General features: G+C 36.2%; 1 protein-coding gene and 2 pseudogenes across 4 annotated transcripts; 1 reads left to right on the top strand and 2 right to left on the bottom strand.

Annotated features, from left to right (window-relative positions):
* Positions 1–2,117, bottom strand: part of LOC107488853 (WAT1-related protein At3g28050-like) — a 4,370-nt pseudogene extending 2,253 nt beyond the window's left edge.
* A 271-nt stretch (positions 2,118–2,388) lies between these two features.
* LOC107488852 (WAT1-related protein At5g40240) lies at positions 2,389–6,088 on the bottom strand. Of its 4 annotated transcripts, none has more exons than XM_016109629.3 (7): positions 5,784–6,088; positions 5,608–5,679; positions 5,383–5,496; positions 3,463–3,691; positions 3,199–3,306; positions 2,838–2,989; positions 2,389–2,758 (listed from the first exon to the last, which is right to left on the bottom strand). In XM_016109629.3, the coding sequence occupies exons 1-7, from the start codon at positions 5,963–5,965 to the stop codon at positions 2,614–2,616; spliced, it is 1,002 nt and encodes a 333-aa protein (XP_015965115.1). In that variant the 5' UTR covers positions 5,966–6,088; the 3' UTR covers positions 2,389–2,613. The 4 variants fall into 4 exon arrangements, with proteins under 4 accessions (XP_015965115.1, XP_015965113.1, XP_052118272.1 ...); XM_016109627.3 differs by having other exon boundaries at positions 3,199–3,357; positions 5,784–6,086; XM_052262312.1 differs by having other exon boundaries at positions 3,199–3,357; positions 5,608–5,676; positions 5,859–6,085.
* Positions 6,089–15,616: 9,528 nt separating this feature from the next.
* The window catches only part of LOC107488851 (vacuolar protein sorting-associated protein 55 homolog), a 24,106-nt pseudogene continuing 14,077 nt past the window's right edge, over positions 15,617–25,645 (top strand).

Raw genomic sequence — 25,645 nt, 5'->3', positions numbered from 1 at the left:
CAATTGAATAATTTTTTTTATATATATCTTTTATGAGAAATAGATAGATAGAGAAGATTATCATAAAGAATTTTATAAAAAACTCTAATAATACTAGAAATTAGTTACTAAATTAATTATTATGTGTTTGTATATTTATCGATATTTCATGTAACTTTTAAAATAATTAATCAATAAAATAAATAAATTTATCATAAATATCAAATATATTTTTGTTTTGTATTTTCTTTTGTACTTTGCTATAAAATAAACTTAATTTGATTATATTATAAATTAGTAGTTAATGTCAGATATGATATATTTAGTTTATTGAAAGTTTGAAACACAATAAAATGGAGGGTATGTAATTATTGACAAACCGGGAAATGAGAGCAACAATATAGGTAAAAGCTGGAGTGAGATCCACCATAGCTGAAGCCAATGTAGGAGAGCTATATCCAATACCAGTATACATCAACGTCTGTTCACAACAGCTATCACAAAAACACCCCACCACATAATCAAATCCAAATTCACACATACCTAATTCAGAAATTATTGTCAAATTCCCATTTTGAAATAAATTATAAATTTCTACTCCTAAAGTTGAAATGTTAACAAATTAAAAATTTGTTTCCTATGCTTTTTGTAAATGAAAATATATTGATAATAGAGTAAAGTATCGTTTTTGTCTTTAGGGTAAATTTTATTTGTGTCTCTAATATTTAAATTGTCCTGTTTATATCCTTAAATTTATAAAAGTAATTCAATGTTATCCTATCGCCAATTATACTAACAAATCAGATTGTATTTTTTTAATTTTTTTCACTTGAATGTATTCATTTTCAATTAGGTCTCACTTAGATGTGTTTAATTTTAATATTGTATCCACTATTTGTGTTTAGATTTAATTATCTCCTTAAAAAGTGAATATGTGAATGTTGTAAGATTAGTTTCAACTTTTGATGAGTTATTATATATTCGGAATAGATTATTGGTTCTGTCCCAAATATTTGTATTCTAATTTTAAGAAGAGATTTTTCAGAATTGAAAGTAAAGCTCATAATCTGTAATTGACGACAGGATAACATTAAATTACTTTTACAAACGTTAGAGATACAAATAAGATAATTTAAACGTTAGAGATAAAAATAAAACTTATCCAAAACGATAATAAATAAAAACGTTAATTTACTCTTGATAATATTTCTTGAAGTAGTGGTATTTAAGCAATTAGTTTTTAAAATAGTAAATAAGCATTGTGAGGTCGGTTAAACATACCTAACCATGCTAAGAAGAAATATTCTGGAGACAACTGCCCTTGTGATTGGTAGGAAACCTCTCTTTCTATGATTTTGAAGTGGCAAAGAAGAAGAGAAAAAGAATAAAGTGTCATTAAATCAAATACTAGAGTCCAACTACATGTAAAAATTCAAATGTAGTCGTCTTTGTTTGTTAAATTATTTTAATAAATTTGACTAAATAATTTTTTAATGATTTTTAATTATTAACTTCATAAAAAATTCACTTAAAAATAATATAGCAAATGGGAAAAATAATTAAATAAATTAGAACCTGTAATAGATAAAGGCAGAAGGTAGAAGGAAACAGAGGGCCATGGCATTTGAATACACAACGAAAACAAAGTCACTCATTCCTTTGGCTGTGGCTTCTTTGATTAATGTGTTCAAACCCACTTCCAAGCACTGAACTGTTACCATTAGTGTTGTCACTCCTGGAATCTTCATTGATTCTGTAATTTCTCTCTGCTCTCTTTAATTAATTCATCACTCCAACTTATTTTAATTTGTTTATACAAGTTCACAAATCAATATTACCTACTTATAGTTGATTTGAAATTCACGCAATCACGTTTATAGGAAGCTTCTGCTGTGTCGTAATGCTTTGTCTAAATTCCCAATTTACTCACTTTTTTTCAAGTACAATTCATAATGTACTTATCGTGGCCTTTGAATATACTCTAATTAAGTAGCCAAGATATCTTTGGCCACTAACACAGTAACACCTAATTGAGAAATGCTATCAGTCTAATTTTAATTTTTTATTAAATGAAGAAATGAGAAATCTTACTTTATACATGTAGTGATGTAGAAATAAAGTATTTATCAATAAATCATTTTCCTTTCGTTTCTTTATTTTTGGTTAAGTATCTTCTATTAATAAATCAATGATCAAATTAATTGAAGCTAAACAATTTGAATATAAAGATATAAAAAATATTTTATATACACTAAAAATCAACTATTAAATTAGCTAATTATATAAAACATATATTAAAATATAAAACATATATTAAAAATAAGTTAAATAATATATATATTTATACACAACTATATTATAACTGATTTTTAGTGTGAATATAGTATTTTTGTAAATGGTATAGTTGGTTCTAAAGTCGTAATCCATTAAGATTATATCTTTTCAAAAAAAAAAAATTTACATTTACACATTTCAGTATTTTTCATCTCCAAAACTTACCAAGAGTAGCATAAAAACTTGTATACATCGAATCTCTTAATATCCGTATCAACACTACCTTCATCATTTTTTAAATTTCGATGCGATTCCACTTGACAGCATAATAAGATGTTGATGGATTTCCACTAGTTATTACTACGCGGTGTTTTTTTGCAAGAGGGGAACATTATTATTACAAGATGCTGATTCCAAGTAATGAATGTCAATCTTGTCCTCTTGAGCAGCCTTTCCCCACATCACAACATAAAACCCTGCTACAATTATAACCGCACCAACCAAACTGCACAGATACATGTTGGAATTCACTTAAGAAAGAGATCAGATAAGAAATACTTGAATTTGAATTTGAATTTAGGTACCTTCCAAGGTAAAAATGATCCCCCAAGAAGATTGCACCCATGAAAACAGTGAAGATGATTCCCACTGGCTTAAACATGGAGCAAAACAGAGGCCCTGCTCGTCTCACGCACCATGTCAATAAGATGAACCGTATCACGTTTGCGCCTATTCCCTATACACATTACACCAACAACCATCTTAAGTGTATACAAAAATTCAGTCACCAAATCAGCTACTTGAATAAAATATATATTAGAATACAAAATACACATTAAAAATAAATTAAACAATACATATAGTTATATACAAAAATATACAGTAACTGATTTAGGAGCTCATTTTTGACAAAAATCACGCTTTGGGTGTGAGATTGTTTGTTACCTGATATAGCATGGCAAGCCAACCTGTATGAAGCTTGAGCAACCATGCCTCTGCATCTCTAACCGCAAACAACGCAAATAATGCACACTCCAACGTTGAAAATAAGCTCTGGAAGAACACCATCACCATTAATTCAGGGCATTTCGTTGCAATTGAAGTCTGTAACCATATCATTATTATCATGTGTGAATGTAATTAAGTAAAATAAAAGCAACATATATACTACATAATTGAGTAGTGTTGTTTGTGTACTAATTAATTAACCTGATAAATATACCAAAGGGCACCTAAGAAAGAATCACAAGCACAGAAGAATCCTCCTAAGATCCAATTCACTTGCTGTGAAAATTGAAGTGAGAGTGTGGTGGACTGTGTATTATTCAAGATTGCTGGACCCTTGAAAAATATCACAACAAATGCTCCTCCAATTGACACTGCAGTGCCTAACACTTTAGCTTGAGTCCTCAAATCTCTCCAACATGCTTCTTCCATCCTAAACCATTCAATCATTTTTATGTTACAATTACTTACAATACAGTACTATCATCAGTCTAGAGAGAAATGCTATAAATCATCAGAATTTATTATTTTTGACCAACACTTAGTTATCAACTCAATTTATTTAATCTAATTCTTTTAGTTTAATAATTCAACAACATACTTTATTTTATACTTTTAAACATTAGTGAGTAATCGATGCTCAAAAATAATAACTCTGATGGCTCTGTAGCATTCTTTATCTAAAATTATTCTTGACGTATAATTTTTTGGTATACTAATTATAAATGTCTTGTTAATGTTACTTAAAATATATTTATCGTTTAAGAATGAATATTTACTTTTTTATGAGATTGTACCACAAATAATTACTTACACGGGAATTTTTCAAGAATCTAATGCAACCACAGGAATAATGTTCAAAATAAAATCAACAATGCTAGGAAATCAAGAGGGTATCAGCCAAAAACTAGCCAAATGCCTTTGGGTGAATCTAAAATCTCTACGTGGATGGTGCTTATATTATGCATTAGGATGTTTCTTTTCTTTGTAAATTGGATGGTTCTGAATCTATTTTTTTATTTATTATGTTTTAGGCATTTGGAGAGGGAAGGAGGGTAAAGAGACGGAAGCTAATTGAATCAGTTTATTCCGTGATTCACGTTGCAATGATACTGAACGTCTTCCTAATTTGAATGTGATGAAACATTTAATAACCAATATTTTAAATCATAAATAAATAAGTTAATATACATGGATGTTTCTTCTGCTAAGTATCAGAATATTTCTTTTTCATACTAAATGGATGTTCTTTTATATATTTTTTGTATTGCAAATGTGAATATCTTTATTTTTTTTAAAATTTCATAGTTTTTTAAGAATTCCTCTCCTTCATTCTTTCTTTTCCATAGCAGTCGCCCTCTCTTCCATCCTCAAGATCCTCAAGTTCGAGGTGTTCGATGAAAGGACTCCCGGTGCCAGAGAAGTCATGAAAGTCATTGTTACCGTCATCACAGATTGTCGACTCGAAAAAACTGACGATGTCTGAGGACGCTGTTATGATGAAAATTCTTCAGGTTCTTGCTGGAACAATGCACCAAAAGGCTTCCATCTTACTCAGTGATCTCACTGTGTGCACACTTCCGAGCGCTGCGAACACGTTGGAGCTGTTTATGACCGGCGCCCCCTCCCTCCTGCTCCCTCGTCCCACCATTTCCAATTTCAAACTCAGCAACGATGGCCCCGAAATGACCGCGTTTCAACAGCTCCAGCGAAGAGATAAGATTGAAAATAAAATCAAATAAATAAAAGAAAAAGAGACAAACTCTCTAGGGTTTGTTTTTGTTTGTTTGTTCCTTGTACGAGAGAATAGTGACATGAGAAGTGAGGAATGTAATGTGGATGATGGAGTTATAAAAGGGTGCGTTAATTTGAGTATAGAGATTGAAAGGTGAGGCCATGAGGGGTGGGGATCAGTTTAAAATTTTTAAAGTTTTGAATTTAAAAATTTAAAATTAATTATTAATAATTATAATTAATTGAGTTGTTTAATTTTGACTGGTTAGACACTTGATTTTCTGTACTTTTTCAAATAACATAGAATTAGGTACCAATAAGATTACTCTAATAAAAGTTGTGGAGCCCAAAAAAAAAAAAACAATCCGAGAAGATAAGAATACACGGTACCTGAAAATAAGAGCTAGTAGAAAAGTGAAAGCAGGTATGAGGTTAAGCATGGCGGAAGCAAGAGTCGGTGAGCTAAGTTCTATGCCAACGTAACTCAATATCTGCCCTGAGCATCTGCACCGTTAAAACAATAATAGAAATCAATATGTATATGTACGTAGAATGTAATAAATTGTAATTAAATGGTTTCCTTTTTTGGTAAGATTAACATATACAAATACCAACCCGATCAAACCAAGCAAAAAGAAGCTCCATAGTGAGGAGAACGTGAGCGTAGTAGTACGTTCATCAGATCTGCTAAGTACAAAAAAAAAAAAGAAAATTAAAAGACCGTAGAAAATGCTAATTCATATATATAATTAGGAAGGAATTGATTATTTAATAAGAAATTGTTAAAGAACCTGAAGTAGTGAAGGATTGGAAAGGGGAGGAGGAGGAAGGTGGAGATGACGTAAGAATAGAGAAGCATGACATACTTATTCATTCCATCACTCATAGCGGCTTTGTTTATCACCATTCCCCCACTCTGTGACATAACAACCATCACCATTCCCACAAATGGGAACACATTTTTGTTCACCATTCTTTCTTTCTCTTGCTTGTTTGTTTTGTTCAGTCTTAATCACACTACTTATTCTTCTTGATAGGCGATACGTGACAAAAAAGACACATTTTGCCTTGCTTCTTAAGAAGGGAACTACTCTATGTGACTATGACTCCAGTTATTATGGTTTGCACGGCGCAATTCGCGTTGATTGCGACTATATATGCCATATAAATAAGTAAATGCATAATTCATGAATAGTTTTAAGCTTTTAATTATATGAAGTTAATAGCAACAGATTTTTTATTCTCACTTTTGTATGGGAGTAACATTAACCATAGAAAAAATATTTACAAATAAAACTCCATTTTTTTTGTTTCTGAAAGAACTAAAAATAAGACATTTACTCCCTTCATATTTTTAGCTTTTCAAAATTTTCTGTTCTTTTTTAGCCAGTCTTTTAAAGAAAAGAGTCTCTGTTAGAGTTTTCTCTTACACTCAGCATCATTACCATTGGCTCTGTCAGAATTCTTTTTTTTGATGTCTTTATGTCAGCTACTACTCTCCCGCCGCACTACACTTTCGTTCGGTTTGTGTTCTTGTTCTTCGCCATCGCGTTAATCTGCTAGGTTTTTTCAGTATTGTCGCCGATTCTATAATCCGCAGAAGAGTGTGTTAGGATTTTGGACCGATGTGCTGGCTGGTAGCTAAGTCTGAGTGGCAGGTCAATGCCATTGCCGTTGAACCCTGAATGCTATTCAATCTTCCATACACATCAACCTCATCGATCCATATATCTCCTTTCAATTACAACCAAAAATTCTACTTCGTTCTAAGCACCTAATTCTTCAGGTACGAGTTTCTTAATCTTCTCCTCAATTTGTGTTATTCTGCAATCTTTTTTCACATCTCTTATCAATTTATGGTTTTATCGGAGTTTATTGTTCTCCCATATTGGATCTCGCTTTGCTTATATAGTTCCCAATCGCATGCACTTATTTGCAGGCTGAACCATCTTCTTTCAATTTTAGGGATTATAGTGTATCATCTTTTTTTTATTCTACTTTGCTAATTGTTAGTTTCTTGCTCTCTTTTATCTGAGAGAACAATTGTCGTTACTCTTGTGCTTGTTCATAGGATTTGCTTCCATGGCCTTCGCTTTTAGCTTTGGGTTTTCGTATCCGTGAATTTAGTTATATTTGAACATACTGTCATCAGGACTAGATTGATGTACGGATTTTGGGTATCAATCAATTATTTGGCTAATGCAAGTTTGATGTTGTTGATTTTAGGGTAAAAAATATGTGGGATTGGGTTTTTGACTTTTAGGGACTATTATATGTTTAAACCATTTCAGATATGCAAAGGCTTGTTTGCAAAAAGGTGTGGAAATGTCATTCACTTGTTCAATAATAAAGAGAAATGATATCTTGTGTGGTTGAAGAGAGAACTTTTGTGTGGTCTAGAATTCAGAATAAATTCCCGTTGCAAGTATAGTTTTTAAACCAACAAAAGTCTTTTTTTACAAACGTTTGGTTGTCACAAGTAACAAACCCCTTTAAAATTGATAACCGAGTATTTAAACTTCGGGTCGTCTTCTCAAGGAATTGCAGGGAAGTATGTTCTTATTATTGGTTATGAAGATTGTAAATCGGGGTTTTAAAAATGAGGAACAAGTAATTTAAATTGCAATTAAAATAAGTAAAAGACTGTAAAATAAATAAATAACTGTAAAACACACTTTTGGCAAGCTATGAGAAATTGGAAGTCTTATCCTAGTTATCATTATCACTGATGATGAAAATTGAATCTTAATTCTACTTAGTTAACCTCTATTAGTGCAAAGGAAGGTCAAGTGACTAATTAGTTTGATCTTCAAATCCTAGTTAATTCCTAGAAAAAGATTGGGATTATTGAAGTTCAAGCTAATTAGCAAAGATAACAATTATCGATCACGTTGAGTCTAATAACTCCCGAGTTACTGATTTCCTAACCAAGACCAAAAGGAGAAAAGTAAATCTACTGGAATAAAAATAAATTGGATAAAGCTAAAACATCCATAACATATAAGTCTGAAATACCTCAATTTATATTAAATAAAGAAAATCCTAACATGAATGGCTCATAAGCCAAATAGGCAACATATGTAAGACAAGCATTAAATTATCTGAGAGTAAAAGAGAAATATAAAGTAAAAAGGAATATTGAACCTGTGATGAAGAAGAAAAATTGGGAGTTGAAATAATAAAAATTCCTAATTTCTAAAAATCCTAATCCTAATTCTAAGAGAGAGGAGAGAACCTCTCTCACTAGAAACTACATCTAAAACTAAAATTATGAATTATGAATGGATGCATTTTCCCACTTTATAGCCTCTAATCTGTGTTCTCCGAGTCGAAAACTGGGTCAGAAACAGCCCAGAAATCAGTGATTGTGAAATCTGGTCCGTACAGGTCGCGGCAAAGTGACGCGGAGGCGTCATCCACGCGTCTGCGCGGAATGAGATTCGCAGATGCGACGTGTCCGCGTGGAGCGTGCGTTCGCGTCGCCTATCTGTACGGCCACTATGACAAATTATATATCAAATCGAAGCCCCGGACGTTAGCTTTCCAACGCAAGTGGAACTGTATCATTTGGACCTCTGTAGCTCAAGTTATGATCGTTTTAGTGCAAGAGGGTCAGGCTGACAGCTTTGCAGTTCCTTCAACTTCTTGTATTCCTTCCACTTTTGCATGCTTCCTTTCCATCATCTAAGTCATTCCTGCCCTGTAATTCCTGAAATCACTTAACACACATATCAAGGCATCTAATGGTAATAAGAGAGGATTAAATAAAAGGAGATAAAAGCCAAAGAAGAATGTTTTCAATCATAGCACAAAATCGGGAAGGAGAATGTAAAACCATGCAAATCATATGAATAAGTGGGCAAAGGCTTGATAAAAATCACTTAATTGAGCACAAGATAAACCATAAAATAGTGGTTTATCAACCTCCCCACACTTAAACATTAGCATGTCTTCATACTAAGCTCAAGAGAAGCTATAAAGAAGTGAAGATGAATGATAGAGAGTATGCAATGCAACCTATCTATGTGAATGCAACTACATGCAAAATATTTCTACCTACTTGGTTAAAAGTAAATAAGTTCTCCAAGACAAACATAAATCAGATTTCACTAATTCAAATTATACAATAAAAGACAAGTAAACTTGTAAGAAGATAGCTCATGAAACAGGGAACATAGAATTAAGCATTGGACCCTCACTGGTAGTGTATATGCACTCTAGTCTCTCAAGTGTCTAGGGTTAATCTCTCTACTCTTCTCTAGTCATGCTTTCTAAACTTTGTTCTTCATCTAACCAATCAACAAATATTTAATGTATACATATAAACTTCATGAGGTCTTTTTCAAGGTTGTAATGGGGCTAAGGTAAGGGTAAGGGTATATATATAAGGCTAAGTGAGCTAATAATTGAACCCTTGATTAGTCTAAGATTTCACCTAACACATACATACTCTATATAATCTAGAAATCTTGCTTAGCTGCCCAATTTTCCCACTTGTGTGTTCATACTCATGCACCAATTTTTTATTTTATTTTATTCCATGTGCATTGATTCTTTAATTTTTGCATTGGGGTAATTTTTTTCCTTATTTAATTACTTAATAATTTTTTTTTCTTTTCCTTTTTTTTTTTGAAAAATAAGAATAATATATCAATGCACATGGTGTTTAAATTATTTTGATCTCACATGAGCATGCTCCCAAATTTCAAATAATTTATTCATTTTAATACCTTTTTCCTATCATCCCATGTTTCCATAAATTTCCACACACTTAGTTGATACACAATTTCTATCTTAAGCTAACCAATGATTCAACTTGGGATTTTTAATTTGTTTTTCTGCTTAAGGCTAGTAATGTGGTTATAAAACAAGGGAGAATTTAAAAGCTCAAGGGGGGTAACAAGGGTGATGTAGAAGGTAGGCTTTATTTGGGATAAGTGAGCTAAAAATTCAAATAATGGCCTTAATCATATGCAGGTATGTATCTACATTCTATATTGGACATATAGACTGAAACAAAGTAAAGATTATAATCATAGAGAAGGAAAAACACACAAGAATAAAATTTTATGGTTAAATAATGTAACCATACAATTAAGCTCAAAATCTCACAGGTTGTGTGTTCTTTGGCTCAAAAATCATGTTCTAAATACAACTTCCAAACAAGTTTAACACAAATTTTTCGATTTAAATTAGTGAAATACTATAAAAATTTCTTGAAAAAGAAAATATTACTTCAACCAAGTAGTAACTAAATGCACAAAATCAAATAAATATGCAATCAAATATGCAAATGCAACAACTAATAAGAAAAATAAACCATTGGTGTTGAGATAGAAGAGTAACTAACCCATGGAGATCGATATCGACCTCCCCACACTTAAAGATTGCACCGTCCTCGGTGCATGCTAAGATGTGCAAGTGGACGGGTTGTGGTTCCTCAGCTAGTGCTCTTATGTTCCTTTCCTTGCTAGTGGTATGGGAGTAGCTTTCTCTTTACCTTTCTTGGTGGCCATCTTGAAAGGAAACGAGGAAGACATTAGCAGTCAAGGGTATAGCAATGAAAAGAATAGGAAATGTGGTAATTAATGCACAAGTATGGATAATGATGTGAACACATGGTCATGAGTACATGTGGCAAATCAACAATGGAAATATAGCAAGTGCATGTGAGGAAAATTGAATGCAAGGTGTTTATTGGCATGCCGGCAAAGGGCATGACTAGCATAGGTCAAGCATTCAATGTCCAAATTAGATTACCAAGTCTCTCAAATTAATAATATGTTTGTAAAAACAATTATATTTTAAATAATAAAATAGAGAAGGGGTTATGTGAAAAGCAGGCATTTAGAGTAGTAAATTTAAAAGAAATTTAAAAATAGTGCAAAATGCCATATGGGCATTTTCACAAACACAAAGCATGCATATTAAATAAGGTATGGAAAATATTAATTAGAACATGCAAGCAACCCTATAAAAATAATATATAATTATCAAATAATTTCTCAACAATCCACAAAATAAATATCAACACCAATAAAAATATGCATGAATGCAATGAATAAAAGTATGCCGATAAAGTAAGTAAAATAGAAAGAAGGAAAAGAAGGAGGAAGGGAGAAAATAAGAAAGGAAAAGAAAAAGTAGGATATGGAGAAGAAAAACATAAGACATTTTGGCAGAGTAAGATAAACTGTGCGCCGCTGGTGACGCGGACGCGTGCGTGACGCGGTCGCATGGGACGCATTGTTCTCAAGTGACGCGGACGCGTGTGGCACTCGGACGCGTGACTCGATTTTTGTGCTAGGGCGCGAGTGCAGCTCCGCGTTCGCACAACTCTCTGTTTAAATGCATTTTTGCCAAAACCTTGGGTGACGCAGTCGCGTGGGTGACGCGATCGCATGGATGGCCTATTTGAAAAACGGCGCGAACGCGTGGGACACGCGTTCGCGTGGTAGGGCTTGTGCTTCTAGCACAAGTCCAGCCCAATTCTAGCTCAACTTTCGGCCATGCACCCTTTTTACGTTGAATTTGAGGCACGCGTTCGCGTGGGTGACGCGGACGCGTGAGAGGCGTTTTTCTCACATGACGCGGACGCGTCAGCGACGCGGTCGTGTGGATAAATTTGTGCCAAAGGCACCCCTCCAGCCACGCTCTCGCGTGACTCTCTGTTCACTTTTCTTTTCTTCCCAACGCACCGATGACGTGGACGCGTCAGCGACGCTGCCGCGTCGCATGCGTGCTTTCCCCCTTTTTTTATGCAGTGTGCAGAATGAAAAATGTAATGAATGTTATGCAAAAATTCCAGGTTCAATCAATATTCAAAAATAAACAAAACATACTAGAATTAAAACTGAAAAGGGACGATCATACCATGGTGGGTTGTCTCCCACCCAGCACTTTTAGTTAAAGTCCTTAAGTTGGACATTTGGCGAGCTCCTTGTCATGGTGGCCTGTGCTTGAACTCATCCTGAAATCTCCACCAATGCTTGGAGTGCCAGCATCCTCCGGGGTCCCAAACAAGGCACATAAAACCTTTGAGTAGTTTCAAACAGGTTTCCAGGGTCCCGGGGTGTTGAGTGTCAGAATAGATTCCAGGATCCCAAACTCTACTTTTACACCGATCTTTGTCTTGATCTGCATTTTTCCAGCCGGGTAGTGAGTAGTCTGAATTCGCACTGCAGTGACCAATCAGCTTCCGAGATCCTTACAATTGAGCTTGACACCAATCCCTGTACCTCAAATTGAAGTGTGAAACCTTTTTGAATCTTTCATACTAGCTCTGAGTGCGAGTCATTTCCCTTTTGCTCTTAAAGCCGCAAAGAGCTCTAAGCTGACCATCTGTTTCAAGTAAACCATATTCAAGTGGAAAAGTAAAGATAAAAGCTAAGGATTTTACCCACTTGAAGTCTGTGTTGGGTGGTAATGGCATTGGGATAGGTGTTTCTAGTGACTCTGCAAGCTCTACTCCCTTGTGGTTTTCTGTGAATTCCTCCACTTCTTTGCAAATTTCTTCAACTTCAACCATGTCTTGATCAAAGTCATTGATATCTTCCTCATCACTTGAGTCATAAATAGGAGGTTGAGAGAAGTCGACCTCAGCATCATCTTCATATTCACTTGGAGAAGATTCTTCTGTATCAAAGAATTCACTTGCGGATGCAAGTTCATTACTAAGAGGACTTGACTTGTATTCATCATCATCAAGGAAACATGTGTCTTGGGTAATTCCGTCTAGTTCTTCATAAGATATCTGCATTGGAGGCTGCGCAACATCCTCTTGAGCATCAATTGTAACATCGTTGACGGAATTCTCCACAACTCTGGATTCAGGTGGCGGTTCGGCATCTCCTAAATCTTCAACCAACTCTTCTTCTTCTACCATGACAGCTTCCTCTATTTGTTCCAGTACGAAGTTATGCTCTATGCTGTCCACTGGAGCTTCTAGTGTCTTCTTTGTGTTGTGTTCTTTATTGGATTCTCCACATAAAGCCATGGGAGTCTATTGAGGGGCTGAACGTCTGGAAGATAATTGATTTATTGCTTGCTCCAGTTGATGAAGGGTTATATTGAACTGGTTTACTGATTCCTTGAAGCGAACCTGTGATTCTTGGCTTGATGGATATGGACATGGTGCATAAAGGAGTGGTGGTTCTTGGGAGTAATTGGATTGGCGTTGGGGTGAATAAGGATCATGTGGTAGTGAATGGTGAAAAGAAGCTTGTGAGTGTGGTGGTTCGAAGTTATGTCGAGAGGATGGTCTCTGAGCACAGGGTGGGGCTTGTTGGTAGTTACAAGGCGGTCCACCAAATCTATCAGTTGGACATGCATTGCAAAATGGTCTTTGTCCATGATATCTAGGAGGACGTTGTTGCCAAAAGGGGTGATCAGATCCTTGTGGCTCCATCCATCTTTGATTGCTTAGACCTTGATGCATAGTACTGTTATAGCTTCTATTCCTTGCAACAAAATTAGAACCAAACTCAAAGGGAGAGGGGTGAGAATTCATAATAGCTATCAGAAATAAGAGGGAAGAGAAAAAACAACTAAACAAGTAAAAGAAAAATATTTTTTTTGAAAAATATTTACAATAACCAATAATGAGGCACACGTTTGCAATTCCTGGCAACGGCGCCATTTTGAAGAGAGAACTTTTGTGTGGTCTAGAATTCAGAATAAATTCCCGTTGCAAGTATAGTTTCTAAACCAACAAAAGTCCTTTCTTACAAACGTTTGGTTGTCACAAGTAACAAACCCCTTTAAAATTGATAACCGAGTATTTAAACCTCGGGCCGTCTTCTCAAGGAATTGCAGGGAAGTATGTTCTTATTATTGGTTATGAAGATTGTAAATCGGGGTTTTAAAAATGAGGAACAAGTAATTTAAATTGCAATTAAAATAAGTAAAAGACTGTAAAATAAATAAATAACTGTAAAACACACTTTTGGCAAGGTATGAGAATTTGGAAGTCCTATCCTAGTTATCCTTATCAATGATGATGAAAATTGAATCTTAATTCCACTTAGTTAACCTCTACTGGTGCAAAGGAAGGTCAAGTGACTAATTAGTTTGATCTTCAAATCCTAGTTAATTCCTAGAAAAAGATTGGGATTATTGAAGTTCAAGCTAATTAGCAAAGATAACAATTATCGATCACGTTGAGTCTAATAACTCCTGAGTTACTGATTTCCTAACCAAGACCAAAAAGAGAAAAGTAAATCTACTGGAATGAAAATAAATTGGATAAAGCTAAAGCATCCATAACATATAAGTCTGAAATACCTCAATTTATATTAAATAAAGAAAATCCTAACATTAATGGCTCATAAGCCAAATAGGCAACATATGTAAGACAAGCATTAAATTATCTGAGAGTAAAAGAGAAATATAAAGTAAAAAGGAATATTGAACCTGTGATGAAGAAGAAAAATTGGGAGTTGAAATAATAAAAATTTCTAATTTCTAAAAATCCTAATTCTAATCCTAAGAGAAAGGAGAGAACCTCTCTCACTAGAAACTACATCTAAAACTAAAATTATGAATTATGAATGCATAATTATGAATGGATGCATTTTCCCACTTTATAGCCTCTAATCTGTGTTCTCTGGGTCGAAAACTGGGTCAGAAATAGCCCAGAAATCGCTGTTTGTGAAATCTGGTCTGTACAGGTTGCGGCAAAGTGACGCGGAGGCGTCCTCCACGCGTCCGCGCGGAATGAGATTCGCAGATGCGACGCGTCCGCGTGGAGCGCGTGTTTGCGTCACCTATCTGTATGGCCACTATGGCGAATTATATATCAAATCGAAGCCCCGGACGTTAGCTTTCCAACGCAAGTGAAACCGCATCTATTGGACCTCTGTAGCTCAAGTTATGATCGTTTTAGTGCGAGAGGATCAGGCTGACAGCTTTGCAGTTCCTTCAACTTCTTGTATTTCTTCCACTTTTGCATGCTTCCTTTCCATCCTCTAAGCCATTCCTGCCCTGTAATTCCTGAAATCACTTAACACACATATCAAGGCATATAATGGTAATAAGAGAGGATTAAATAAAAGGAGATAAAAGCCAAAGAAGTATGTTTTTAATCATAGCACAAAATCGGGAAGGAGAATGTAAAACCATGCAAATTATATGAATAAGTGGGCAAAGGCTTGATAAAAACTACTCAATTGAGCACAAGATAAACCATAAAATAGTGATTTATCAATGGCAAATTATGATTGAAACAATATAATGTCTATTAGTTGAATTAGGTTTGAAATCATATTGCATTTTAGCTATCTCATAAAAAATATGGCCTTTATTCTCTTCGTTATGTCATTAATTTACATAGCTGCTGCTGCTATTTTTGTTGTTTTAATATTGCATTGGACTTACCTGATGCTGATTTTAAATCACTAGATTTTCTTTCTCTTTGCTTATGCAACAGGCACTGTGATAGAATAAAACCAAACTTTTGAATATCAGTGTGGTTAGTTTACACTTTCATCTTATCTATGACAGCTTTGTTAGAAATTAGAATTGGTTTTGATTTAGTATTTTCTTCTGATTTAATATCCATATAGCATTATGATAATGAGATTTTTTACTCCAGCCCTTTTTATGTGTAACATGAGGTGAGTTGAAGATGGAAGACTTACCAGGATATTTGCGTTCTTGCCTAAGCATGAGAAAACTTGCCTTTTTGGCAATCTTAGTCTCCGGGGAATTGTCTTGCAAATTTTGGTCCGTGTTCTTCTCATTGTTTATAAATGCATCACATCTTATTGGTAACAAAGTAATTGTTGCTTACCTAGTTGTATTTATGTTATGTGGCAGGCATGTGCTCTGTATAATAATGGGTGACTGATGCTAAGTGGTGAGATAAAGCATCTCTGTATTTATTTCTTGAAGATTTAAGGGAATGAGATGTTAATGTGACCGAACATTCTTGGTTTATTATTACATTTGGTATTTTATTTTCTTGTAGCTATAACATATGTGCTACTCCCAATGCCTCTGCTGTTCTTTGCGGGGTCTAATGATTCTTCTGTATTTTCTGAATATGATAGCAGGTAAATTGTTATTATTCATGCATTAATTGAAAAATAATTTAAAAAGAAAAAAAAAGATAAGATTGTATACCGAGCCAAGGTTATTAATAATTCAACTTTTCATTTGTGGTCTGATGAATGATGGAGCAACAAGGTGAATTTAGCCAAGTTCTTGAGTGGATTCTCAACTGATGAGTTTGAAAAACTCTAAATTAAATTGATGATGATCAAGCATTATTAATATAATTAATTACAAAATTATTAATTTGAATTTTAATTCATATTTGCTAATTAATAATTATGTTACTTGCAGAATATGCTTTGGGCAAAAAAATAGCAAGCCCAATGGAAAGATAAAATTCAACCTTAAGCAAAAATGTTTAATACATTGGCTGAATTATTGTTATGCATTATTAGGCCTAAAAATCTTTAAGCCAGCCCAATTGTTTCCTTGAAGTAAGACCAACAAAGCTTGGTTCAAAATTGAAAAAAAAAAGCTGCATGCTTCCACGGATACCACATCTTTCATTTTGTGGAATTCAAATTTTTGTTAAGTGGATTTAATACAAACATTGGAAACATGAGAGAGAAAATGCAATTGATTTGATGGCATCATTAATACTACACGCTATTAAGCAAAAGGTAAGTAAGAATTAATTCATTTTGATTTCTTTGTTCAAATCCATTGAATGTTTTTCTTTCTACTCTCTCTCTTCACTCTCAAACTCTCGGTCACATCCATCAAAAATAGAAGCTAAGGCAAGTTATCAGAAAGAAGAAGAAGTTAGTAGCAAGGCCATTGTGATGATGGCATCAAGAAAAATAAATCTGAAGTATGGTGTGGCTGAGATCTTCACCACAAAAGGTAAGATGTGGTGAAGTAATCTCAAGCCTTCCATATCCAAAAATGGAAGAGATCCACTTCGGTCAGAGGAAGAAGATCCTTGGAAGCATGACTCGTCTCTACTTTTGATCAACCACCACAGGAGGTAGCTACTGTAGCTACATAGAGGAAGAGACAGAAGTTAGAGCAAATGGAGCTGTCATCATCAAGAACTCATCAAGGGCTAGGAATCCTTCTTGGAGTGCAAGTCAAGATGGAAGGCCCGGATTGATGAAGATTGGTGACAAGGGAAGACGCAAAGATAATTTCATGTTGGGTTTAACATACGGTTTCCTCTCCTCTCTCTCTCTCTCTGACCGAACCGATTTTTGCTTGAAGAAGAAGAAGATTAGCTCGGTTCAAGAGTTTCAACCTTGGAGGCTTTTCCTTCTATAAATAAGGGAGAACAGCCAGGGCTTGAAGCAAGGAAAAGAGTGAAAACATAGTATTCCTATAGGTACCCCAGCTAACAGAAATTCTTCTCCTTCAATATTTTTTGTTTTGTAATTTTCTGTTTAGTTTTGTCTGTCTTGAGTCTCAGGAAAAAAGGCAAATAGTGAGATTTGTATAAAAAACCCATAGAGCGGAAAAAGGCAGAGTATACAAAATTAAAGGAAAAAGCCATAGATGTCCTTAGAGGTCCTTTGTACATCTGTGTTGTGTTTCATGATTCTGTGGGAATCTCCTTGCAAGTTGGGTTAGCACTTAGCAGTTGAAAGCTTGGTATATGACCAAGTCAAGTTTAGGATTAGGGATTAGATTTTGGACTTGTCCTGGATAGGAAAGGTAGTTCCTAGGGAGAATTGGTATATATAATCATGATGATTATAGTGAAATTCCATCATTGTTGTGGTGGAGACTGGATGTAAGCTGCATTGCACTTGGCAGTTGAACCAGGATACTTCGTAGTGTGATTTTCTCTCTCTCTTCTACTCCATTTCTGTTTTTGCTGCATAGGAGATAAAACTAGAAAATATCTCTTGCCTGGTTACGAGATAAAAAGAACAAGTCTTGTGGTTAGGTACGAGACAAAAAGCAAAAGTCTCCAGAAGTCATTTCAAAGGCCAGCAAGTGCTACAAGAAAAAAAAGGGGGCTAAGATTTAACCCCCATTCTCTTAGCCACCAATAACCATCAATTGGTATCAAAGCTTGGTCTCAAAAAGATCAAGCTTTGCAGCTTAGAGAAAAGATCCAAATGGCAGATAACAGTAGCTCAAACCTAGTGTCCTACAATCTGACAGAAGGACAATCAAGCAACAGACCTCCTCTTTTTAATGGGAAGAACTACACCTATTGGAAGGAGAGAATGAAGATATTTGTGCAAGCAGTAGATTACAGACTGTGGAAGATCATCCTGGAGGGTCCTCAATTTCCAACTATCATAAGTGCTGAAGGAGTAGTCTCTCTTAAAGCCGAAGCTAGTTGGACCGAAGAAGACAGAAAGAAGGTGGAGCTCAATGCCAAGGCTATCAATTTGCTCAACTATGCAATCAACTTCGAGGAATACCGATGGGTATCACGATGCACAACGGCAAAGAAAATCTGGGACAAACTTCAAGTCACTCATGAAGGAACTACCGTAGTGAAGAAGACCAGGATAGATATGCTGAACAGAGAATATGAAATGTTTTCAATAAAGGAAGGAGAATCAATAGATGAAATGTTTGAAAGATTCAACATCATAATTGTTGGCATGGATGCTATGGGGATCAAGTATCCTGAATCTGTGCTTGTGAGGAGAGTTTTGAGAAGTCTCACAAAAGAGTGGAAAACTAAGGCATTAATAATATCTGAGAGTAGTGGTCTTGATTCCATGACATATGATGACTTGAGAGGAAATTCACTTGCTTTTGAAAATACTTATTTGAAAAAAGATTCAAAAAGAAAAGGAATAGCTCTTACATCTATTTCTAACCCTCTGGATGATGAATCCAGTGATAACTTCTCTGAAAATAAATTTGTTTTGTTTGCAAAAAAAACTTCAGGAAAATGGTAAAACTCAAGGAAAGAAGCAAAGGAAGCAGCTCAAAGAAACAAAAGAAAGACTTCAGCAAGGTGATATTGGTGCACGAAATTGTGATCTCTAATAATGGCATTCAACTTGGTATGCACCTTTATAACTCAGCACTGTCTTCACAACTTCGCACAACTAACCAGCAAGTGCATTGGGTCATCCAAGTAATAAACCTTACGTGAGTAAGGGTCGATCCCACGGAGATTGTTGGTATGAAGCAAGCTATGGTCATATTGTAAATCTCAGTCAGACGGATAATAAATGGTTATGGAGTTTTCGAATAATAATAATAAATAAACTGAAAATAAAGATAGAAATACTTATGTAGATCATCGATGAGAATTTCAGATAGGCGTATGAAGATGCTGTGCTCTTTCTGAATCTCTGCTTTCCTACTGCCTTCATCCAATCCTTCTTACTCCTTTCCATGGCAAGCTGTATGTAGGGCATCACTGTTGTCAATGGCTACATCCCATCCTCTCAGTGAAAAAGGTCCAAATGCTCTGTCACGACACGGCTAATCATCTGTTGGTTCTCGATCATGTCGGAATAGAATCCCTTGATTCTTTTGTGTTTGTCATCACGCCCAACAATCGCGAGTTTGAAGCTCGTCACAGTCATTCAATCCCGGAATCCTACTCGGAATACCACAGACAAGGTTTATACTTTCCAGATTCTCATGAATGCCGCCATCAATTCTACCTTATACCATGAAGACCCTGATCTCACGGAATGGAAGGCTCGGTTGTCAGGCGAGGGCAACCATGCTCGTGCATCAGGAATCCAAGAGATACACACTCTAGCTTTCGCTTGTAGAACGGAAGTGGTTGTCAGGCACGCGTTCATAGGGACGGATGATGATGAGTATCACGGATCATCACATCCATCAGGTTGAAGTACGAGTAGTATCTTAGAACAGAAATAAGATTGAATTTGAATAAAAGATAGTAGTAATTGCATTAAAACTTGAGGTACAGCAGAGCTCCACACCCTTAATCTATGGTGTGTAGAAACTCCACCGTTGAAAATACACAAGTGATGAAGGTTCAGGCATGGCCGAATGGCCAGCCCCCATAAACGTGATCAATAGCCTCCTAAGATGAATAATAGAATAAAACTGAGACCAAAGATGTAACGTGGTCAAAAAGACCGAATGGTCAGAGACACCTAGTACAATAGTAAAATGTCCTATTTATACTAGACTAGCTACTAGGGTTTACAGAAGTAAGTAATTGATGCAGAAATCTACTTCCGGGGCCCACTTGGTGTGTGCGTGGGCTGAGCTTGAGCTTTACACGTGCAGAGGCTTCTTTTGGAGTTGAACGCCAAGTTGTAACGTGTTTTTGGCGTTCAACTCTGGTTCGTGACGTATTTCTGGCGTTTGACTCCAGAATGCAGCATGGAACTGGCGTTGAGCGCCAGTTTACGTTGTCTAATCACGAATAAAGTATGGACTATTATATATTTCTGGAAAGATCTGGATGTCTACTTTCCAAAGCTATTGAGAGCGTGCCATTTGGAGTTCCGTAGCTCTAGAAAATTCATTTCGAGTGCAGGGAGGTCAAAATCCAATAGCATCAGCAGTCCTTTGTCAGCCTTTTATCAAAGTTTTGCTCAGGTCCCTCAATTTCAGCTAGAAAATACCTAAAATCATAGAAAAACACACAAACTTATAGTAAAGTCCAGAAATGTAAATTTAGCATAAAAACTAGTGAAAACATCCCTAAAAGTAACTATATCCTACTAAAAACTACCTAAAAACAATGTCAAAAAGCGTATAAATTATCCGCTCATCACAACACCAAACTTAAATTGTTGCTTGTCCCCAAGCAACTGAAAATCAATTAGGATAAAAAGAAGAGAATATACTATAAATCCCAAATTATCAATGAATATTAATTCTAATTAGATGAGCGGGACTTGTAGCTTTTTACTTCTGAACAGTTTTGACATCTCACTTTTTCCTTTGAAGTTTAGAATGATTGGCATCTATAGGAACTTAGAATTTTAGATAGTGTTATTGATTCTCCTAGTTAAGTTTGTTGATTCTTGAACACAGCTACTTTTATGAGTCTTGGCCGTGGCCCTAAGCACTTTGTTTTCCAGTATTACCACCGGATACATAAATGTCACAGACACATAGCTGGGTGAACCTTTTCAGATTGTGACTCAGCTTTGCTAAAGTCCCCTGTTAGAGGTATCCAGAGCTCTTAAGCACACTCTTTTAGCTTTGGATCACGACTTTAACCACTCAGTCTCAAGTTTTTTACTTGGACCTGCATGCCACAAGCACATGGTTAGGGACAGCTTGATTTAGCCGCTTAGGCCTGGATTTTATTTCCTTGGGCCTTCCTATCCATTGATGCTCATAGCCTTGAATCCTTTTTACCCTTGCCTTTTGGTTTTAAGGGCTATTGGCTTTTTCTGCTTTCTTTTTCTCCTTTTTTTTTTGCCATTTTTTTCAAGCTTTTGCTTTTTCACTGCTTTCTCTTGCTTCAAGAATCAATTTTCATGATTTTTCAGATTGTCAATAACATTCTCTTTGTTCATCATTCTTTCAAGAGCCAACAATTTTAACATTCATAAACAACAAGATAAAAAATATGCACTGTTCAAGCATTCATTCAGAAAACAAAAAGTATTGTCACCACATCAATATAGTTAAACTAATTTCAAGGATAAATTCGAAATTCATGTACTTCTTGTTCTTTTGTATTAGAAACATTTTTCATTTAAGAGAGGTGAAGGATTCATGGAATTATTCATAGCCTTAAGACATAGTTACTAAATACTAATGATCATGAGGTAGAGACACAAAACATAAACACACATAAAGCATAAAAACCGAAAAACAAAAAAAAAATAAGAACAAGGAATGAGTCCACCTTAGTGATGGTGGTGCTTTCTTCTTGAAGGGACCAATGATGTCCTTGAGTTCTTCTATGTCTCTTCCTTGCCTTTGTTGCTCCTCCCTCATTGCTCTTTGATCTTCTCTAATTTCATGGAGAATGATGGAGTGCTCTTGATTTTCCACCCTTAATTGATCCATATTGTAACTCAAATCTTTTAGAGAAGTGTTGAGTTGTTCCCAATAGTTGTTGGGAGGAAAGTGCATCCCTTGAGTCATCTCCGAGATTTCTTGGTGATGAGCTTCCTCATGCGTCTCTTGGGTTCCATGAGTGGGCTCTCTTGTTTACTCCATCCTTTTCTTAGTGATGGGCTTGTCCTCCTCAATGGGGATGTCTCCTTCTATGATAACTCCAGCTGAGTAACATAGATGGCAAATAAGATGAGGAAAAGCTAGCCTTGCCAAGGTAGAGGGCTTTTCGGCTATTTTGTAGAATTCAAGAGAGATGACTTCATGAACTTCTACTTCCTCTCCAATCATGATGCTATGAATCATGATGGCTCGATCCACAGTAACTTCAGATTGGTTGCTACTGGGGATGATGGAGCGTTGGATGAACTCCAACCATCCTCTAGCCACAGGCTTGAGGTCCAGTCTTCTTAATTGAACCGGCTTGCCTTTGGAGTCTCTTTTCCATTGAGCTCCTTCCACACATATGTCCATAAGGACTTGGTCCAACCTTTGACTAAAGTTGACCCTTTTAGTGTAGGGGCGTGCATTTTCTTGCATTGTAGGCAAGTTGAACGCCAACCTTACATTTTTCGGACTAAAATCTAAGTATTTCCCCCGAACCATTGTAAGATAATTCTTTGGATTCGGGTTCATACTTTGGTCATGGTTCCTAGTGATCCATGCATTGGCATAGAACTCTTAAACTATTAAGATTCTGACTTGTTGAATGGGGTTGGTCAAAACTTCCCAACATCTTCTTTGGATCTCATGTCGGATCTTTGGATACTCATTTTTCTTGAGCTTGAAAGGGACCTCAGGGATCACCTTCTTCTTGGCCACAACATTATAGAAGTGGTCTTGATGGGCTTTGGAGATGAATCTCTCCATCTCCCATGACTCGGAGGTGGAAGCTTTTGTCTTTCCTTTCCCTTTTTTAGAGGTTTCTCCGGTCTTAGGTGCCATAGGTGGTTATGGAAAAATGAAAAGCTATGCTTTTACCACACTAAACTTAGAATATTGCTCGCCCTTGAGCAAAAGTAGGAAGAAAAGAAGAAGAGGAAGAGAAAATATGGAGGATATGGGGGAAGGTGTATTCGACCAAGGTGTAGAAGAGGGGGTTGGGTTGTGTGAAAAATGAAGAAGGATGGAGGGGTTTATATGGTGAAGGGTTTGGGTGGGAAAGATTTTTTGAATTTTGAAGGTGGGTGGGGTTTATGGGAAAGAGGGGATGGATGTGAGTGGTGAAGGGGGATAATTGGAAAGAGATATTGAGGTGATTGGTGAAGGGTTTTTTTGGGGACGAGTGTTTATAGGGAAGAGAGTTTATGGGGAAGAGAGGATGAATGTAAAGAAGAGGAGAGAAGGTGAGTTGAGGTAGGTGGGGATCCTGTGGGGTCCACAGATCCTGAGGTGTCAAGAATTTACATCCCTACACCAATTAGGCATGTAAAACGCCTTTGCATACAATTCTGGCATTTAAACGCCGAAGTGATGCTTATGTTGGGCGTTCAACGCCCAATTGCAGCATGTTTCTGGCGTTGAACGCCAGTTCCATGCTTGTTTCTGGCGTTCAGCGCCAGCTCTCCTCAGGGTATATTCCTGGCGTTCAAACGCCAAGATGCTGCTTGTTTCTGGCGTTCAATTCCAGATCCATGCTCTATTCTGGCGTTGAATGCCAGCCAGATGCTCCTTACTGGCGTTTGAACGCCAGTAAGTCCTTCCTCCAGGGTGTGATTTTTCTTCTGCTATTTTTGATTCTGTTTTTAATTTTAGTATTTTTTTTGTGACTCCACATGATCATGAACCTAATAAAACATTAAAGAACAATAAAAGAAAAGTAAAATTAGATAAATAAAAATTGGGTTGCCTCCCAATAAGCGCTTTTTTAATGTCACCAGCTTGACAGTGGGCTCTCATGGAGCCTCACAGGTGATCAGGTCAATGTTGTAGACTCCCAACACCAAACTTTAGAGTTTGGATGTGGGGATTCAACACCAAACTTAGAGTTTGGCTGTGGCCTCTCAACACCAAACTTAGAGTTTGATTGTGGGGGCTTTGTTTGACTCTGTACTGAGAGAAGCTTTTCATGCTTCCTCTCCATTGTGGGGGCTTTGTTTGACTCTGTTACATCTATCACAGCTCCCGCTATGGCTAGGAAAGGTCTTCCAAGGATGATGCATTCATCCTCCTCCTTCCTAGTGTCTAAGATTATGAAATCAGCAGGGATGTAAAGGCCTTCAACCTTTACCAACACGTCCTCTACCAATCCATAAGCTTGTCTTACTGACTTGTCTGCCATTTACAATGAAAATATGGCAGGTTGTACCTCAATGATCCCTATCTTCTCCATTACAGAGAGTGGCATAAGATTTATGCCTGACCCCAGGTCACACAGAGCTTTTTCAAAGATCATGGTGCCTATGGTACAGGGTATTACGAATTTACCAAGATCTTGTTTCTTTTGAGGTAAAGTTTGCTGAACCCATGTATCTAGTTCACTAATGAGCAAGGGAGGTTCACCTTCCCAAGTCTCATTACCAAATAACTTGGCATTCAGCTTCAAGATAGCTCCTAGATATTGAGCAACTTGCTCTCCAGTTACATCTTCATCCTCTTCAGAGGAAGAATAGTCTTCAGAGCTCATGAATGGCAGAAGGAGATTTAATGGAATCTCTATGGTCTCTATATGAGCCTCAGCTTCCTTTAGGTCCTCAATAGGGGACTCCTTCTTGCCTGAGAGACATCCCATGCGGTCTTCCTCATTGGGATTCACGTCCTCTCCTTCCTCCCTAGGTTCGGCCATTTTGATTATGTCAATGGCCTTGCACTCTCTTTTTGGATTCTCTTCAGTATTGCTTGGGAGAGTACTAGGAGGAGTTTCAGTTACTTTCTTACTCAACTGGCCCACTTGTGCCTCCAAATTTCTGATGGAGGACCTTGTCTCACTCATGAAACTTAAAGTGGCCTTAGACAGATCAGAGACTAAATTTGCTAAGTTAGAGGTACTTGATAAACCCCATTTTTAGGGTTTATCTTGTATTGATTTTAGGGGATTTTATCACCTTTCACCCACATTTATTCAATAAAATAGCATGGTTTTGTATATTCTCCTTTAATTGTGCTTAAGAGTGAAAACATGCTTTTTAAGTCTTAAAATAGTTAAATTTAATTCACCTTGATCCCATTAGATGCCTTGATATGTTTGTTAAGTGATTTAAGGTTTAGGAGGCAAAGATTGGATCAAGGGAATAAAGAAAGAAAGCATGAAAAGTTGGAGAACTCATGAAGAAATGAAAGAACCAGAAAGCTGTCAAGCTGACCTCTTCGCACTTAAACGACCATAACTTGAGCTACAGAGGTCCAAATGATGCGGTTCTAGTTGGGTTGGAAAGCTAACATCCGGGGCTTCGAAATGATTTAAATTTTGCCATATGTTGCTTCGCGTTCAGGGGCGCGCACGCGCACCGATTCTGTCCGTGACCCACTTTAATGAAATCATCTCCAGCGGTTTTAGGAGCCTTGTGGGCCCAATCCAACTCATTTCTGATGCTATTTAAGTCAAGTATTGAAGGGGAATCAACATACTTTTCATACTTTAGAAGTTAGTTACCATTAGTTTAGTTTAGCTTAGTTTTGGAGGGAAAAT

The sequence above is a fragment of the Arachis duranensis genome, chromosome 5 (assembly GCF_000817695.3).
Source record: "Arachis duranensis cultivar V14167 chromosome 5, aradu.V14167.gnm2.J7QH, whole genome shotgun sequence".
In the NCBI taxonomy this organism is placed as follows: domain Eukaryota; kingdom Viridiplantae; phylum Streptophyta; class Magnoliopsida; order Fabales; family Fabaceae; genus Arachis; species Arachis duranensis.
Note: the sequence above shows the minus strand (reverse complement) of the source record. Positions and strands in the feature narration are given on the sequence as shown.